Here is an 18,320-nt window from a genome sequence, read left to right as displayed (position 1 = left end):
GATTGTTAATGGGGATGGGCTACAGTAACCTGATAGGCACGTACTGGCTGCATCAGCCACTGGGAATKTGGGGATGTTGTCCCAGAAGTTGTGTCTTCACTGTCTCCCTTGTCTGTCTGCATGCTTGCTTTATTTTGGTTGTCACTTTTTAGCTTGCATTCAGGAGGGAAAATGGAAGTCCACTGATAATCTCACAAAGCAAACCTAGGTCATCCTTCGAAGAAGTGACCACAAGGACATTTTTGTTACATAATACWAGAGAGAACTCAGCTGGTCTGTGARTGGTTGTGGCCAAGTGGKTGGGTGAAAACTGTGGCTTCAAAATTCAAAAATTGTGAAAAAGTCGCTTCAAAAATTAGTGTCACAAAATGTGTATGTTTGTTAAATTGACATTTATTTGAAGATCCATTTTTGATTTCACTTTTATCTTCAGATSTTTGGTTTTGCTATTGTGATTACTATTTTCAGGGTGAAAAATAATTATTGAATACTAATTTTAAGCGTGAAAATTACAGTTTGATACCTAATCTGTAACATTTTTGTAAGTTATATTAAACAAACAATTTCCATGCTTTAAATATAACATGAAAGATCAGGAAAGCAAAAAGAAAGATCAGGAACAAAAAAACAGTTGTTTTGTATGCACCCTCTATATCTKCAGCTCCATACAAATACAGAAACAATTCTGAAACTGTGGTACACTGATYTGCTGTTTTTTCCCCTGAGTTCCCAAAGCGAAGTGCAATCTAGCAGAACACAGTGAGATTAATTCAGAAATAGGCTGCCTGCTGATTTTCCAATAGCTTGTCTTATTTTCATTGTTTGTGTGTAGCTGATGTTGGCTCTGTGGTAGTGGAATATAAATTGCTGTTTGAATTGCTGGCATGCCTGTGGAGTGTTTGTGCTATGAAGTAAATATGAGTGATACAAATGGGGTGCTCCAGAGTTAGCATACTTCTTCTCAAGGAAGMAGCAATGTGATCTATATTTTAAAAAGCTTCAATTTCACCTTTCAAAACTTTCAGCCTTTGCACTTAGAAATATATTCCCATATGGCAAGATACCATAGAAAATTGGGGTGCTTTCTTGAGGGTAATACAAGAAAGATGGGGACATACTGGAACAAGCACAGTAAAGGGCCACAGAGAAGAAGGACTTGAAGATACTTGTCATGCGGAGAGCTGGGACTGCAGCTTGGGGAAGAGAAGGCTCAGGGGGATTTTTTGAATGTGTTTATGTACCTGGTGGGAATGAGTGAGGAAGACACAGCCTGACTCTTCTCAGYGGTGTCAGTGTCAGGACAAGAGGTAATGGGCACAAAGTGAAATACAGGAAATTTTTCTTGACTAGAAGAAAAAAGTAGCTTACAGTGTTGGTCATCAAATACTGGAACATGTTGCCCCAAGAGGCATTGGAGTCTCCATCCTTGCAGGTGTTTAGAACACACTTAGAGACAGTCCTGAATACCCCTACTCTAGTTGCTCTTGTTCTGCAAGGTATGATTGGACTAGGTGGTCTGCAGAGATGTTGTTCAACCTCAGATATTCTGTGATTCCTGGTTCAATAAAGTGCCTGWTTTTCTTCTGTGTTTATTCAAGGTCGTGCCATCATATGTATCAATTAAAAAAAGCTCTTTCTCTATTAAACTGAAAATTTTTGCATGTTTTAAGTCAAGAGTGTACTCATAGGTAGCTTCTTGATATTCTTCCTAAAAYGTTCATTGTGCTGTTGTGTTCATATTTTTACATCTCCTTCCATTGTGCTGAAATTTATGACTATTAGTCACTCAGCATTCCTGCATTTAAGACTTAAATGGAAGTTGCTATTGTTGATTTTAAATTAAATAAAAATATTGTTGAGTTCTGGACTGTGCTTCTTAGGAAAGAGCTAATTTATTATTGAATGTTCCCTCCTTACTCACTGTTTGGACCATGCTAAAATAAAATCACAAACTGGACAATGAAGCAAATTCCCCGTGCCAACCTCTGATACATTCTTTCTTCTCAAACAGAAGTCATTGTGGTAGATATATTCATTATTGGTGGGTGCCCAAGAWACAGGGCTTCTTGTTTTAATGTAGAACTGTATTTCCTGTTGCTCCCATCAGGTTCCAGCCTTCTGATCTGCACAATGAAACAATATCAATGCAATATTATTGGCATAGTCTGTGTTAGGTGGACAGGTCCTGGGCTTTCAGTCGTGAATTCCCTGTTCTTCCCAGGCTGCTGCATAGTTCCCCGAGCAAAGATGGAAGGTGGAACTTGGTTGGAGAGGGGGGTCAGGAAGTCATGGAATAGATCCCTTCTGARATAGCAGGGGAAAGATATTGAAGACCTTATAAATATAAAGTCATTTATTTCTTTCTAGAAATTGTGAGGGTATTTAACCTGTTACAGCACTTCATACTTCCTTAATTTTGTATGAACCATGATTTAACAAATGACTTTGCTATTTTTCCTTGGTGTTTTGTATGTTTGTTTATATTTGGTTTTGAGTTTTTTTAGTTGTTTGGTTAGTTGGGTAGGCTTTTTAAAAAACGTAGTACTGATCATTGTATGTCATYCACTGCACTTTATTAAGTTTCATATATGGACATTGATCATAGATTTAGTGAGTTTAGATTAACATAGCTTTCAAAGCTCTTAATACAGCTAATTGAATGTTAAGGTTTATTATATTAAACATTTTYATTTTTTTCAGACTTTACACTGTAGGTGGAAAACTTGTTCAGGATGGGTCAGACTTGGAGAATGGGGAAATTTATGTTGCAGCGGGTAGAGAAAAGTTTAAGAAGTTGCCATATGGTGATCTGCTGTCCAAATCTACCACAAGAAGGCCGCGGGGGTAAGTTCTAAAGGTGTGTGATACATTTCTCCTGTGTTTGTGTGTGTCCATTTGTTTACAAAGTGCCACCAGTAAAGTAGGAAATCATTATTCCAAGAACAATGCATGGGCTAGTATGGATGCAAAACTTTACTGGCAACTTCTGAGAAAGCTGAGACAAGAAAAACAAAAATGAAAATGGAAATTCAGAGACCATTTCATCTCGCAAGCATTCCCTTGGTCTTGTATCACAAAATTAGTGTCAGAAAAAAWGTAATCCAAGTCAGAATAATCCTGTTTTTCCCTTGGGGTAGAAATATGCACAGCTGAATGAGATTAGGTGCAGCTACAGCAGTTTAGGTCTACTCTCACTTAGTAATGTTTTGTGAAATATGTACTCTCTTAAGATTGCTTTATGTCTATTTGTTGTCGGCTAGAACAGTCACATAGTAGAGTCCTAAACTGGGTGTCTGTTAGGAGAAAATAGTGTGTTTTGTATCTTTGAAAACCATAAAAATTTGGAACCATTTCATTGAAATAAATGGAAAATAATGGAAATTGTAAGGAACATTCACATAGTAATTCACTGAATACTGTGCTGCAAATTTTTGGTATATAAAGTATGCATTGTGGGATGATGCACTTGTTTGAATAAGCTAATGGTTATGCATTTAAATATAGTCTGGTAAACAGGAATGAGTGATTCTTAGTGAAAACATTAAATGAAAAAACAATTACCTCTGTTGCCATAGCCACCTTGGTGTTATCTGCCTTGATTATGGATACATAATGTCTGTGATAGTGATAGTGTACACAATTCTAAGATATTGCTCCTTTCTGCAGTTCCAAAACCTCTGTATTGCCTCCGATTGTGGGATCTCGAAAGTCTAAAGGCAGTGTAAGTATGAAGTTCTTAACTCATCTGATTTCTGGCAGATGGAAAGTTCCTGTCCTTTGGGTTTWAATTAAATCTAAAGAGAAAAAATCCACAGCCACCTGGTGGCATGCTTATTAAAGCCTGATAAATCTGTAGCTATTTGCAGCRTCAATTAGACAGAAGAAATCTGAGAAAATATTGTTGTTGTGATAATGGCTGWTTTGTTTTTTATAAAAGCTTCCATRRCAAAGATCAGCTGCTGCCTTGAGGTCTTTCCCATAAACCTGATCATATGTATTTGTGTATTTATTTATTTATTCCAACTATACACCTAAAGAAAAATCACAGAACCTTATRCAAAGCTTCTCACAGAAAAGGGTGTTTCTGAATGCTGAATCTGGAACAGGTCCTAAACCAGTTTTCAATCCAAAATATTTTGTTCTAGGTAACCACTACATACAGAGCTTGATCCTTTGCTGCTTTATATCCTGTATTATATTTATATGTGTACAAAATGAGTCACAGAACCATTAAGGTTGGAAAAGACCTCCAAGGTCATGGAGTTCAATCTTTGACCCATGACCACCACATCAACTAAACCATAACWCAGAGTGCCCATCCAGYTGTTTCTTAAACACTTCCAGGAATGGTGACTCCAGCACTTCCTGGACAGCCTGTTCCAATGYTTAATCACCCTTTCAGTGAAGGAAGTTTTCCTGAYATCCAATCTGAACTKCCCCTGGCACAGCTTGARGCTGTTTCCTCTTGTCCTSTTGGTTGCTGACTGGGAGAAGAGGCTGAACCCCATCTTGCTTACAAGGAGAGTCCTCTGTGGATTTAAAACAGTGTCAAAACAGAATATCAGYATCTTTTCACCAGTTCTCCACAAGTGAAGTTTGCTGTACAAGTACAAGACAGCAGGGAGTCAGACTCACAGTCTGTCATTGTAATTGTGGTGGCTGATCATGTCCATTCACTGTTTACAACACCCCAAAAAAAAAATCTCTGGAGCCACTAAAAAGGAGTAAGCAATAAAATGTACAAATTCATGTTCCATTCTATTGAATGTGCTGCTGGCCCATGAAGGCTGTCATTCTCCTCCAGCTTTTCCTGACACTARAATAATGCCCATATCCCATTTACACAGACAGTAATTTATTAACAAGTTATACTAATGTGTTACATCTTGTGACTTTCCACATATATGGATGAGATATAGCTGTATATAATATGCATAGATTCATCTAGCCGTACTTTTCCCTAAATGAAGAATTATTTTCTTGCATGTGACTATGTGATAAATAYGTGATTTTTCTCCTGGAAGTTGTTGAGAATTTAATCAGTCAGATCATACAGTAAGTTGATGAGATAGTTATACTTTTCTGGATAATTTAAGATATCACTTAAATGTACTGTTTGTAAATTATGATKCTTCTTTAACATCTGATAACAGTCCCTAATGAAATTTTAAAAATAACCTTTTAAATTTGTGTCACTGATATTTATGTACTCTTCTTTTCAGGGAAATGATCGGCAATCTAAATCTACCATTGAATCCAGTGACCCAGGAGAAAATAGTTCCTCAACCCAGCTTCCCAAAAGGAAAGACAAAAAAAGCCAGAATCCAGAGAATTCTGTGTCCAGACAACACTTTTCTGTCAATTCTACAAAAGTAAAGCAGACAGTAAAAGCTTCCACAGGAATCCTTCAAGAAAATGGTCAGTACTGAGATAAACACTATTGTGTCACAGTGGCTTTTGGTCTTCAATTAAACCAGTGAAATAATAGAATCACATGCTTGAATAGTTTTGGAAGTGTTCATTTAGTCTAGCTGACTGGAATTGCCAAATTTCTTTCTGCTTAGGAAATGCACCTGTGCACAGCCACCACATTCCTGGCTTCATGCACACAGCACAAAAGGCCGTGTATGGTTTATTAGGTTCCTTGAAAGTTAAGCTAGTATGGCTCTGTCCTTATGCTTTTGGTAAAGTGAAATAAGAACCATACTTTGACTATTTTCCCACTGTTATGTCCTGCAAAAAGGTAAAGAAAAGGAGCTGCTTTTTTCCAAAGGACCCCTCGTTGTCCCTGAGGATCCCTGGTTACCTTCTTGACTCTATGTAAAAGAGTTGACTAGACCCTGGGGGAAGAACACAGACACCAATTCCAGTTAGCTGATAGCTGCTGATTGCTGATTGATATAGMAGAGATACTGGAGGCCCTTCCAGAATTTGTCCCCTCTGTGCTGTGGCAGCATGGCAGCAATTTGCAAATTTAGTCATAAACATCCTCTTTGAGAAACTGCTTTTCTTATCTTATAGAGTGAAATTCCCCTTACCCCCGTTTTTGAAAGAGCTAGAATATATAAATRTATGTATGTATGGTCATATTTGATGGATAGACATATATAGGGAAATATTTATCTCTCTGTATTTAATGCTGTTTTTACTCCACCTGCTGACAGAAATGGTTGGAAAGCCACTAAGTTTATTGAAGAAGTGATGCTTGCTTGTTACTTCAGCTTTTCCAGGCTTTGTGAGTCTTGTGTAACTAGCAGAAGATGTTCAAGACAGCAGATTCTCTAGTTTGAGCTTGAGTATATGTTTGGAGAAGCTCTTGGTTCTTTCTGTGATTATTTTTCCACCAAACATAAAGACCTGATAGTAAAAGTGAGCATTGGAAGCTGTAGCCAGGTAGAATTGAGTCTCTTCTCACAGGTAACAAGTAACAGGATGAAAGGAAATAGCCTCAAGTTGCACCAGGAGAGGCATGGATTGGATATTAGGAAAATTTTTTTCAGAGAAGGTATTATAAAACAATGGAAAAGGCTGTCCAGGGAGGTGATAGAGTCACCATCCCTGGAAATATTAAAAAAAATATATGGATATGACACTCGATGACAAGGTTTAATAGTGAACATGGTGATGGTGCTGGGTTGACAGATAGAGTTGATGATCTTAAAGGTCTTTTCCAGCCTTAACTATTCCATGATTCTAACTCTTGAACATTTAAAACAAAATTCTTCACTCCCTTCTGACCGTGTGTGGGAGCTCCACTGTAGTCAGAACGCAGGTAGCTTGTAGTGAAGTAGTTAAAGGAAGAGCTTCTATGGTCRCCTCCTACAAAGCTGTTGTCTTTTGTGCATTCTGTTCTGGTCACATCTCAAGATGCAGTGGCCTGAAGCCCAGGCAGAGCAGGCTGTAGGAGCTGTGAGCTGTGCTRCAATGTGAGTATCCTCTTGCCCAGCCAACCCTCATTGTCAAAGACTGCCCTTGACAGAAAGCCAGGGTTGCAGAAGTCAGCRTTATACCATGGTCCTTATCCTTTATCTATGTCCTGTAACATAGAGGGTAACCTTTTATACCATCCAGATTCATGAAGTGTAAAGTAGTGCTTTGATAAACCATCAGCACATTCCACCATCTTGTTTCCTTGGGGATAGTAAGGTGTATRAAAAATTCCCTTGATACCCTCCTTTCTGGTCAAGTCTTGTACCATCACTGTGGTCACATGTGATGCATTGTCACTTCATATGTAATCTGGTACAGGAAGACCAGAAAACCAATTATAGAGTCCTCAAATAGTAGCTTTAGAATCAGCATTTCTGATTTTAGTGACAGCTAACAGTCCAGATAACACTTCCACTCCTGTCAGTATGTGCTTAAAACCATTAGATGTTTAATTTTTTCATTCTCTTTAGAAAACAAATTTGGAGATTTTATGGGCCTGAATGACCAAACATTCCCATCAGACAATTGTCAAATCTCTCCTTCAAAGATATTGTGTCCTACAGTATTTTCTTCATGCTCTGTGATTGCAAGGGTGTGTGAGGTCCACTGTCTTTTCCTGGGTAACCATAAAGAGACTTTGGCAGTATGACATATAATATTTTGTCCATTAAATTCTGGTGGACAGGCCCTATTTATTTTTATTTCTCAGCATCCATTGGAGTGTKAAGTGAAGTTTGGGCTCCTCTGTCAATTACATATTTCAAAGGTGGTTTTCTAGGTCCTACTGGTAAGTAAATATGGGGCTTGTCATTATCAGCCCAATGGTCGGTTATACTTGCGCCAGCAGATAAACATTGAAGTTCTCCCTTCACTTAGTGAAATTTTTTTCTTTTGTCTCCCTCTCATCAAAGGATTGCAGGTATGTTTTTTCTGTGAAGGCTTTTTGTTTTTATGTTTCCCTCTTGAACTATTTTCACTAGGTCTGCTACTGTCCCCTAAGAGCTGTATGGGGAGTACCCAAAGCTGCTGGCATCCTCTACAACTCATTTTGCTTCAGAGGTGTTTTGATCTTTCTTTTATCTCAGGCAGGCTATGTTTAAAAACCCTCACTTGGCACTCAGGAATTCTCCATACTTCAGTTTTTGGGCTTCTCTCCAAGACCCAAGTTTGTTCTCCAGGCTGGGTTTCCCAGCCTATTTTCCTTGCATAGTTTACTGTGTCATAAAAGAGTCCTGCCCATGAGGACAGATCATCCTGGGGCTTGGGGATCTTGTAGCACTTCAGTATTACATTTCCTCTCATTTTGTCTTGTCACACCACTGAAAATGTTTTTAATGTTATCAGGGCTTCTTTCAATAGAGGTCTTAATATACAGGGATCGACTTCTGGGGAGACTGGGATGTCTCTGTTGAAGTGTCCATACATTGCCTGCAGCAAGTTGCCCTTGGTGAATATTTCATGAGATGACCACATGGGTATGGAAGCTGGTTGTGCTCTTTCCATAACTTCTATTCTTCCTTCCCAATATRCAATGCTGCTGATTATTGAATGGGGCTGTTTGATAGGCTCAGATTGTAGGTTTAATAAAATTCCTGACCCCCAGTATCCATCAGCTTCCATCCAGCAATATTCTGCCTCCTGAGAGACTCACTTTCCACAAATACTCAGTCTCCGACTCCCCCTTGGTTTTCATCCATGTTTGTCCTGTAGATTTGGCCCTTGCATGGGGTCCCAAAGAATRGTTCTGACCATGTTTTTTCTCCGACCTCCTTGATGTCCTTTGAGCACTTCAGTCTTAATTATAGGTGTAATTTTTAATTCTGGAACCTTTTCCTTTCTAGGAGCTAGAGGTTCAGTCATTTCAATGGAGTCTCATTCTTTCTCATCAGCACTTGCATCAGGGTTTTCCCAAATACCACCATTTCAATCCTCAGGTGATACTATTAATTTTTGGATTTTTTTAACAATTAAAGGATTGGGAAGTTTTAATGTCAGCTCTAATTTTTTTTTTTCCCCAAGGTTTTTGCCTTTCCCTTGGATTTTTTTTAATGGTTGTTTTACCTGGCCATTTTAATACCATAAAGACAATTTTTCTTTCCTTTTTTTACTATCTCACATGCTTAGTTTATTTCATAATTTGTTCTCTTTATTGCCATGCAGCCATTAAGTATAATCTGCACAACTGTAGCATGCTTAGTATTAAAATAATGGAAGTCTGTTAAGAACTCAATAGGGCAAAAAATATTGGGTTTTTTTTTACATTTTAAACATTTTAAATATGCATTACAAGTTAATGCGAATGTTGTGCTTCAACTGTGGAACAMAAATCTTTAATTTGGTTAAAAGGAAAGAAAGCCAACAGGAAAGAAAGCCAACAGGCAAACGGGACAAATATTTTTATAAACTAAAGAGCTATAGTTTCATTTTTAACAAAAAAAAAGCTTCATTGAAATGAAAGCTTCAGATACTAAGCTTCTGGGTTTCAGAATACAAATAAGTGCASTTGGCTCCCTCTGGCACAGCCAGACATGCTGTGTGTGTACTTGTACTTTTCACGGTTCACATGTGCTTTATTTACATGTCTGCTGAGGACCCATCTGCTCCCCTCTGGGTGTGGAAGGAGCTTATGCTCCTGGGACAATATGTTGGGATCTAAAGGACAGGCAAAAGGTACACTCCCTTTTCTGGGGCCACTGCTTCACCTGCTGTTTTCAGTACTTCTTCATATGCTGAAGGCCCACATTATCATCCAGTCTAGCTTGAAAGGGCAGAATAAAGGCTGTGCAAGCTCTTCCCCTTCTAATGTGTGTGATTTTAGTGCTCTGAAAAGTCTCCCTGTCAGCAGGGAGTCTCCCTCACTCTGTCCTGGTTTGTCACCTTGTCTCTGGGTGAGGTGGACCCCTGCAGTGTTTGTGTGATTAGTGGGACTGCGGATGGAAATACCTTAAAAGATGGTAATAGGGGTGGTTTATTCTCTCAGCTGACAGTGAAATTAGAACTCTAGTTCTGGGCGCTAAAGTATTGGATGGATGAAGTAGGCAAGTAATTTCTACCTTGAATTATGGCATTTTCAGGTTCATTTTAGAGTGAGGAGTCTTATTCTGCAATGGAGATGTACTTTTGATGGAAAAATAGAAAGTAGCTCAAGCAACACAGTGATAATGGTGGCTCCCAAGTACTGTTTTCAGAACTGTCTGTTCTGAAGGCTCATTGCAGTTCCTCARTTGGCTTTGCAATTTTATTCCAAAAGACTCCTTCAAATTCAAAGGCTTTGAATTGAGTAAGGGAAGCATTTATTGCCATCTTAAGACTTCTGTTTTAATTTTTTTTTGTTTCCTGATGGACAGTGAAAAAGACTTTTGGCATTTTAGTCATCTGCATTCGTCTGTCACTGAAAAGGGATTAATTAATTTTAATCTGAAACCAATAAACTGCACAGTGAGTTTCATACATGCATAATTTGGGGTGTATGGAAACAGATAAAAAGGAAATATTCATAGTAGAGAACATATCCTGTCTTCTTTGCTGTCCTTTTCCCATGTGTGTCCTAAATTTCACACAATTTAGCAGTTGTGTGAAATCTTTTCTCTTTYGAGTGCTAGATTGTTTGAAAGTGATTTTTTCCTGTGTCTTAACATCTGAAGAATTATGCACATGGTGTATTTAAGGCTTAACCTAATCTTTCAGCTGAGTTTAGTTGGGCTAACTGTGTATTTACTTTGAATTTATTTTTAATACACTAAGACTTTAATCAGCATGCCATTTATATTACARCTGATCCATGTCATAATCCTCTTAAATCAAGATGATTAAAGAATTTCTTAGAATTGAAAGCTGTTTGTGCAAGATTTAAATTCACTTCTTAGGGCAAATTGAGTAGATTGTGCGCTGATGCTTTGGTGTTTGTAACCTGTAAGGCACTCGATGTTATGATTGGGCTCTCACTGCACTTGTAGCAGCCTTAATAACATTGAATATATTKTATGCAACAGTAATTGCAGGAAATGTGAGGTTTAGAGCTTAGCCTAGTGCAGCTGAATTTGGGTTTATGAAAGTGACACATTTCATTATCAGCTGCTTGGTTTGAGGTTTAAAAAAAAAGGACAGGAAACTACCAAAAACCCCCAACCTATCAATTTTTTGGTTTGTACCACATCCTGTAGAGGGTATATGTAGGAAGTGGTTTAGGAAAGTAACAAATTCAGAAGTGCAACCAAAAATTCTTGGAGGGGAGTATCCTCATTTCAAGCCCATTCCATTCAAATGCAGTAGTTTAAGTGGTGTGAAGTATCTCTCTAATAAACTACACAAGAAGTTCTAGAGGTAATAGACTGTGAAGTCTGGGCTTTTACTGTGATTTGGAGAAGTCACAGAATGGAGATGGGCTGAGCCACTCTGCATTTTTTCAGATCTATTTTTGAGTATTATGAGGYCTTAAAAGTTTGCAGTCATTTCAATTTCCTTGTTTTGTTATTGGCTAAAAAAAGGAAGAAAAAGGCCAACCCTTATTTATAGGGAAAACTGCACAAAACCCAGTATGGCAGCTGCTCTTGCTGTCCTGCTCTGAATTGGTTTCAGTAAAATTATGAACTTGCCAAAGAGTACAAACCTGGGCTGCCAAATATCCACTGTGCCTTGTAACTAAAACTTCTGACAACTTTTAGGAATAAAGAAAATCTCTCTGTAGTTAAAACACAGACCGAATCACTGGTGTATTGTCAAAGCAGATGAAAAGGCTGCTGAAGAAAGAGATCTTGTTTGCAGAGATTTTACAAGACCTGTTGGTTTATTCCTTGCATAATAGGGGACAAATGTACAGCAAGAAATGAGAAACCTTTTTGCTGTAGGTGTGTATTATTACCATGCTGAATCATGGTAACCAGAGTGTTCTAGTGCCAATGGGGAACTARGACAATGATAAACCTTGCAGTCACTTTCTTTGAACAGACAGTGAGTCTGTTTGGGTTTGATTTTAGTGAAGCAAATACTTGCAAGATGTTAAGTGGGCAAATATGTATATATACTTACCAGCAGGAAAGCATGTTGCTTAATTTGCAGCAGGAGTGTGTAAAAGTGTAGTCATGCTGAGTCTGGAATGGTGGGATCAGGGCAGGTATTTCAGGGCTTTTGCATTTGTTTTGTGACAGTTTAGCCCCTAGCACACAGTGGTACTCAAGAGAAGGCTGAGTTACAGAACAGGTGGGGAATTAAAAGATGCAACTGAATGAGAACTGCTTTCTTAATTTCAAAGTGCAAATGGTCTTAATGATTTGTAATTTAAAACAATTAATAAATTGAATGCTTAGAAAAATAGAGAGTAAATGAGGTGAATGATCAGAACAGGGAGAGGGAATGTGTTGGTTTTGCATGGCCTGGTTTTTGGTAGCTGGGGGGGGCCACAGAGGTGGCTTCTGTGAGAAACTGCTAGAAGCTTCCACCATGTCCAGCAGAGCCAATCTGTGATGGCTCTGAAGATGGACATGCTGCTGGCCAAGGCTAGGCCAGTTGGAGATGTTGTTTACATCTCTGTGGTAACGTATTTAAGAAGAAAATCAAAACAWGTTGGTGCACAGTTTTTGCTAGCCAGAGAAGGAGGAGGATGTGAGAACCTGTGAGGAACAACATGGAGACACCAAGGTCAGTGGAGAAAGAGGGGAGGAGCTGCTCCAGGTGCTGGAGCATTCTCTGAGATTCCTCTGCAGGCCCTGGTGTGACCATGGTGGAGCAGCTGTGCCCCTGCAGCCCATGGGGTCCATGGGGAATGCAGAGATCCACCCACAGCCCGTGAGGGAGGTGCCCACGCTGGAGCGGGTGGATGCCTGGAGGAGGCTGTGCCCAGTGGAGAGAGAGGGGCCCTGCTTTTACACTGCCTTTCTCTTACCCATAGTCTCTGGACCTGCTTTCAAAAGACTAAGTCTTCTGGTAAYATCCCTCATGTAATTTCACTACCTTTTTCAGCTGAAAATTTCTCTTGTTCTTACTCTGTGTGGGTCCATTGCTCCTAGCTGTAGAGGCTGGCCATAAARTGGGTGCCAGGGTTTCAAAAACTGTATTATTTGAATTTACTTGGGGCAGGTTGAGTTAGTCCATGGCTTTTTTTGAGAGAGTAGTTACCTCTCCTCAAGCAGGGCTGTTACCAGGCTCCAAATGTTCCCTTTCTTGGTAACCCTGTCAAGGCTTTGGGGAATTCAGAGCTTTAAGCCATCTGGATCCTCCTAAGATTTCATCACTCTCTGTGGGGTTATGTAACTCGAGGGGGTATGGGAAAGAATGCAACTCTTGAAGAAACTCCATAGGAAAGCACTTGTGGTTGCAGTTTTCATTGATCCCTTCAGCCAGAAACCAAAAAATGCTGTAAGAATTCTTTCCACTCCCCAGAGTCTTAATTCGTATTGTTTGTTGCAAGAATAAATATGCACTAGAAATTGGTAAAAATACTTGTCTGAAAACTGAGCATTTTTTTATTGCTTTTTTTTGCTGCATTTCTATGTGTGTGGTAACATCTGAACGTAGATATTCAATTGCAGGTAGGTAGTAGTATAACAACATTCCACTTCACTGGCTTTCCTGAAGGAAGAATCTTTTAAGAAGTTTAAATTGGCTTGGCAACTTGYTGACTTCATTTTTTTCCTCCCTCTTACTCTTTCAAGCTTCTACTCTTCCACTCCTTTTGAGCCATTTTTCTGCCTTCCAATCGGTGTATTGGACCCCATTGCTTCCCTTTCTTTCACCAGTATTTCCTCAYCTTTCTCTTTGCTCYTATACAGTTCCTCATTCCACACTTYTTTCTAGCATCACTGTGCCCTCCTYATCTCCCTCAGKGTCTATATCCTCCTGCCTCTGYATATTCTTTCTYTCCAGYTGGCTTCTCTTTTTGAATGATCTGTTCTTTGCCCTTCTCCAGGTTCTTGTTTCCCCTTTTTACCTAAGTTGCTGAACATGACCCTGCTTTAAAATAATTAGAAATAACAGATGTTTGTTTAGGTTACTGAACTTCTCTCTGTTTAAGATATAAAAAATTGTGATTTTTGGGTCAAGACAGTCTGTTTTCACTCTGGTAACACCTGAAAAACTCCTGTATCTTCTGTTAGTATGGACATCATGGAAAAATATCCTTACAGAAGATCAGGAGACTTTCAATAATATTTCGCTCAGCATCTCAACAGAAACAACACTTGCTGTGACATGGAATACCAAGAACCTAACTGAAATAAATCCTCTGRTTTATACTTGTTGGCAAAACTTCAKGGAGACATTTTWGAGCTYTAAGTGCCCTTGAATCCTTTGCTGCCACCATTTCTTCTCAACTTGAAGGAAAATGGTAGAGTGTGCCACAGCTTGAGTGTAAGGCTTGGATGCACCTTCCTTTCTTACCCCCTTTTAGAGCTCTTCTGCCCCAGTGCTGCCATGGCCCTGTCTGTGGTCAGTTCTCATGTGGTTTGAGGCACAAGAAAGTGAGAGCTGGCTAATAAAAAAGTGTTTAATCTACAATATTGTATGAACTGTTGGGAGCAGTCATAAATGTTCCATTTAGTGAAAGTGCTGGCAATTTTCTTTTCAGCAAGGTGCACCACATATTTCTSCTTCAGTAGAGATTGCAATATAAGCCCAAAACAATACAGAATGAAGACTTGCAAAAAATGTTTCTTCATGTAATATATGGCAATTTCTAAAATGCCTTCTTGTTTTTTCTCCCTTAGAGACTTGTGAGAAAACTGGCTAATGATTCAGACACAGAGATGTGAAATATTGCATCAATAAGATTTTTCACACTTTTTTTTTCCTAAACCAAAAAGCATTTCTGAAGTATTATCTATAAAATATGAGGCTGTTACTCAGCTGAGAACATTTCCTTGGAAGTAACTYGGAGCACCGATAATTGTGATTAATGTGGCCTGCAAACTCCTGCTGACAAGATGTTGACTCAGAGTCACACAAACAAGTAATGTGTTAGCCTTTCACGCAGCTTCCCTCCTCCAGATATTTGTAACTACACATACAGAAAGTCCAAATTCTTCTGATTGTAGAGTAGCAGTGCTAATAATGTTAACCTTTTAAGCTATTTTCTTAACGCTCTATTTATTCAAATTGATTTTGTGTAAATTCATTTGCAATTTTTGTATTTCTTTTCACTTTCCATAACAAAATACATAAGTGTCTATCCTAATGTAAGACTAATTTACTTCCTTGCCACTTCCTTTGGAATTTTTTGTTTGTTCAAGTATTAAACTTTCACATTTTTCGTTAGTGTAATTTTTTTCTTGGCCTATTTTCAGACCTAAGTGTTTTAATTCCATCTCCAACTGTACACATATTTTGGACATTTGTCTTCCATTCTCTTATGTTCATGTAGAGGTAAATGATTAATTTACCTTTTGTTGTAAATTTTCTATTTTCCTTAAATAATATTTTCAGTCTGTGGAAGAACAGGAATGCTGTTTCTCTTGAGAATGCTTTCTGTGCAAGAYGATGAACAGTGGTATCCCTGAGAGATGCTGCAGTGTTGTGCCGAATTCTTTTCAATAATATCTTTTCATTTATGACCAGCTTTCTGAGCAAACACCTRTTAGAAAGTGCTTGGAGGAAATTCCATGGAGATTTCCGATTTTGCTTATTGAAATCCTGCTCCTACTACCKTTTTGGGCACTCTCTTTTAAATGAGAAATATGATTCCTTATYGAAGCTTAAAGTCTTCTTCCCTCTTTTTTGATCCCTTCTGGTTCCACGATAATGTGTTTTGGAARTACTGTACATCTGTCTTCTTGGGTTGTTCAGCACAGCCCTGAGGCTGATCTGTTCTTCTAAGAAGAGGTGCTTTAAAATTGAGAATCTTCAGCCCTTGAACGGATTTGGCCTCCAGGGCCAGCACATGTTCATCTCCCTTGTTCTTCTTCCCTTGCTCTGCTGGAGTAAAACCTGATGAAAATTGCCTCTGCACCAAAATTGTTTTACCTCTAGGGGCCAGACAGTCCCCATTTTGGTTGAAAGACTTGGGGACATTGAAGGTAAAGGTGTTATTACAGAGTCTAAATGGAAAGAGGGAGATATTAAATGCAGTTTGTCCAGACTGAGTTGACTTTTTATAGTTCAGTGAGCCAAGGAGTCTGGGGAAAGGTTATTTTTTAGGTTCTTTAGGGAAGACCTTCATGGTGGCTTTTAAGGAACACATYACATTTTCCTCTCAGAATATGGTGGAAATCTATAACTCTGTGATGAGAGGCAACAATGATAACATCAGGTAATAGAAACAGAACATTCTGTCCCTGAGAGAGCTCAGAAAGACAGGAAATGTGAAGTGTATTGATTATTTGAAAAAGTACAAGTAGTATCTGTTCACATGCTTTTTTGTTATTCTCAACCACTCCATGTTTTTATTGCTGATTTTGTCAAAAAACCAAAAAAAAGTCTTGTCAAAGGGTATTTGTAATGAGATATCTACAAGTAGATTGTCCAAGATTTATTGTACTGCCAGCAAATATTRAATATCTTTAGTTGGTTTCAATGGAACATACATGCACATGCACTATATTTAATATACCCCAAGAAAAAAAGGAAATTAAAATACTATTATTTTCATGTTAAGTATGAAGATGAGAAATTTTTTCAAGGTGTGTGAGATGTTTAGGATAAGAATCCAGACAAAGATGCTAAAAGTCCTGTGGTATTTCCAAGAGGGATACTTTCAGAGGACAAGTAGTGTAGATCTTTTAGAAGGGTGGGGAGGCTCCAGCAGGACTGATGCTTGGGTAATCAGGCTGCTCTGTCTATCAGGAGATCTCTCTCCTAAGATGCAGACAGCAATATCACTTTGGGATTTCATTGTGATGTGCCATAGACATCTCCATTTCTGCTTCTTCATTTCAGACTGTGAGAATGGCCTTCCTTTATGGTGCTCTGGCCAGTGGCTGTCAGGCAACTTCTGAGGCCATCTGGCACCTCCCCTCCAGTTAGCCATTTGCAGTGGTATGGTGCCTCAGAATTTGTTCCCAAGGCACACCCTTCCCTTRGTTCTCCTAGTGATGACAAAGTAACTGGAAAGCTAATTTCCAGCGTAGTCAGTGCTGACGTTTTATGCAGATAGACTCTGGATTTCTTTAGGTCTTGAGGTCTTATTTATTATTTTTTCCACCAAAATAGTTCTGTGCTACACTAGTAGAGCAGTTTATTTAACAGTGTCCAGCAATGGTCAGTTTGCGTGGTCAGTTGATATTACCAAGTTCACATCCTTTTATRAAGAACTAAGAGGCAGTAAGAAACAGCAGAAATATTTTTTTCCTCTTTCTTACTGTAGTTACATGTTATGTTGGATATGAACACATCTTCATCTTTCCATCTTCTCTAGCGGAGAAAGATGACTTGGAGTAACTGATGCTTTTAGTTTTTGGGCTGTTTTGTTTCAGGGGTAGAGAGAGAGGATCATGTGTCACTTGGAAGTTGTTTTTGTATGCTCCTGTCTTCACTTTCCTATTTAGCTGATACTGAAAGACCTGTGTTGGAGACCTTGAAAGACCCTTAGTTACTACTTACACTTAGGGGAAAGAAACTACTTAAACGAAATGGTGTAAAATCTTAGCAAAATTGAATAAAAATGTAACCATTAATTCTTGTTGGCCAGTGGTATGTGCTTTTTTAATGTGCATGTGGAGTTTCAGCCATAAATCTACTTGCATGTGCCCAGAGTTGAGGACTCGAACTAATCCAACTGTTTCTCTTAATCTTTTATCTCTGACCTGGTTCAGCATGTTTGTTGCTGATTCAGAGACTCAAATTTTTGACAGATGTATGTTATAATGCTAATTACTAAAGGATACTATAATTGACTGTAGAAACAAAAGCATTCTGTTGTTGTTGTGATGTATTAGGTTCAGAATAATTCTGGATCTTTGCCAGAAGTGAAGCAACTTCAGATCCAGGACTCTGTTCCATTCCCTTTCCCTTTCTTCCTCCCTTCTCCAAATGCTGTGGTATGTAAATATTTGTTCCTAAAAGGAAAGAAAAACAAGTTGACAATAATGGGAGACTGAAGACTTCCTTGAAAGAACTGTGCGGGGAATGATGGTTCAGCTAAGAAAGCTTCTTCTCCCAAGTGCAATTGAATGTGCAGTTCAGTAGTTGAGCCACACTGTGTCACCATTGGACTTCACTGMCTTCCACTCTACCTTTTCCATTATAGGTGAAGATATTTACAAAGCCAGAGAGGAGGGGTCTGAAATGTGGGGGGCAGTTGAAGTGCAAGAAGATGAAGATACTCTCGTGGAAGTTCCACTGGACCAGGTAGTGACTGAGTTTTAAATAAATGGATTTTCTTTTCTTTTCTTTTCTTTTCTTTTCTTTTCTTTTCTTTTCTTTTCTTTTCTTTTCTTTTCTTTTCTTTTCTTTTCTTTTCTTTT

At 38.7% G+C, this 18,320-nt stretch overlaps 1 protein-coding gene across 2 annotated transcripts in view; it reads left to right on the top strand.

The window, feature by feature from the left end:
• DCDC2 (doublecortin domain containing 2) overlaps positions 1-18,320 on the top strand; it is a 54,872-nt gene that overhangs the window by 20,483 nt on the left and 16,069 nt on the right. For both annotated transcript variants that reach the window (XM_057376720.1, XM_057376722.1), the window contains exons 5-8: positions 2,701-2,844; positions 3,667-3,721; positions 5,223-5,418; positions 18,104-18,204. In XM_057376720.1, coding sequence (XP_057232703.1) covers positions 2,701-2,844; positions 3,667-3,721; positions 5,223-5,418; positions 18,104-18,204 — 496 coding nt within the window. The remainder of the gene's footprint in view (positions 1-2,700; positions 2,845-3,666; positions 3,722-5,222; positions 5,419-18,103; positions 18,205-18,320) is intronic.

This window comes from Malurus melanocephalus, unplaced genomic scaffold (assembly GCF_030028575.1).
Source record: "Malurus melanocephalus ecotype Western Australia unplaced genomic scaffold, MMel_1.1 scaffold_288, whole genome shotgun sequence".
Lineage (NCBI taxonomy): Eukaryota > Metazoa > Chordata > Aves > Passeriformes > Maluridae > Malurus > Malurus melanocephalus.
Note: the sequence above shows the minus strand (reverse complement) of the source record. Positions and strands in the feature narration are given on the sequence as shown.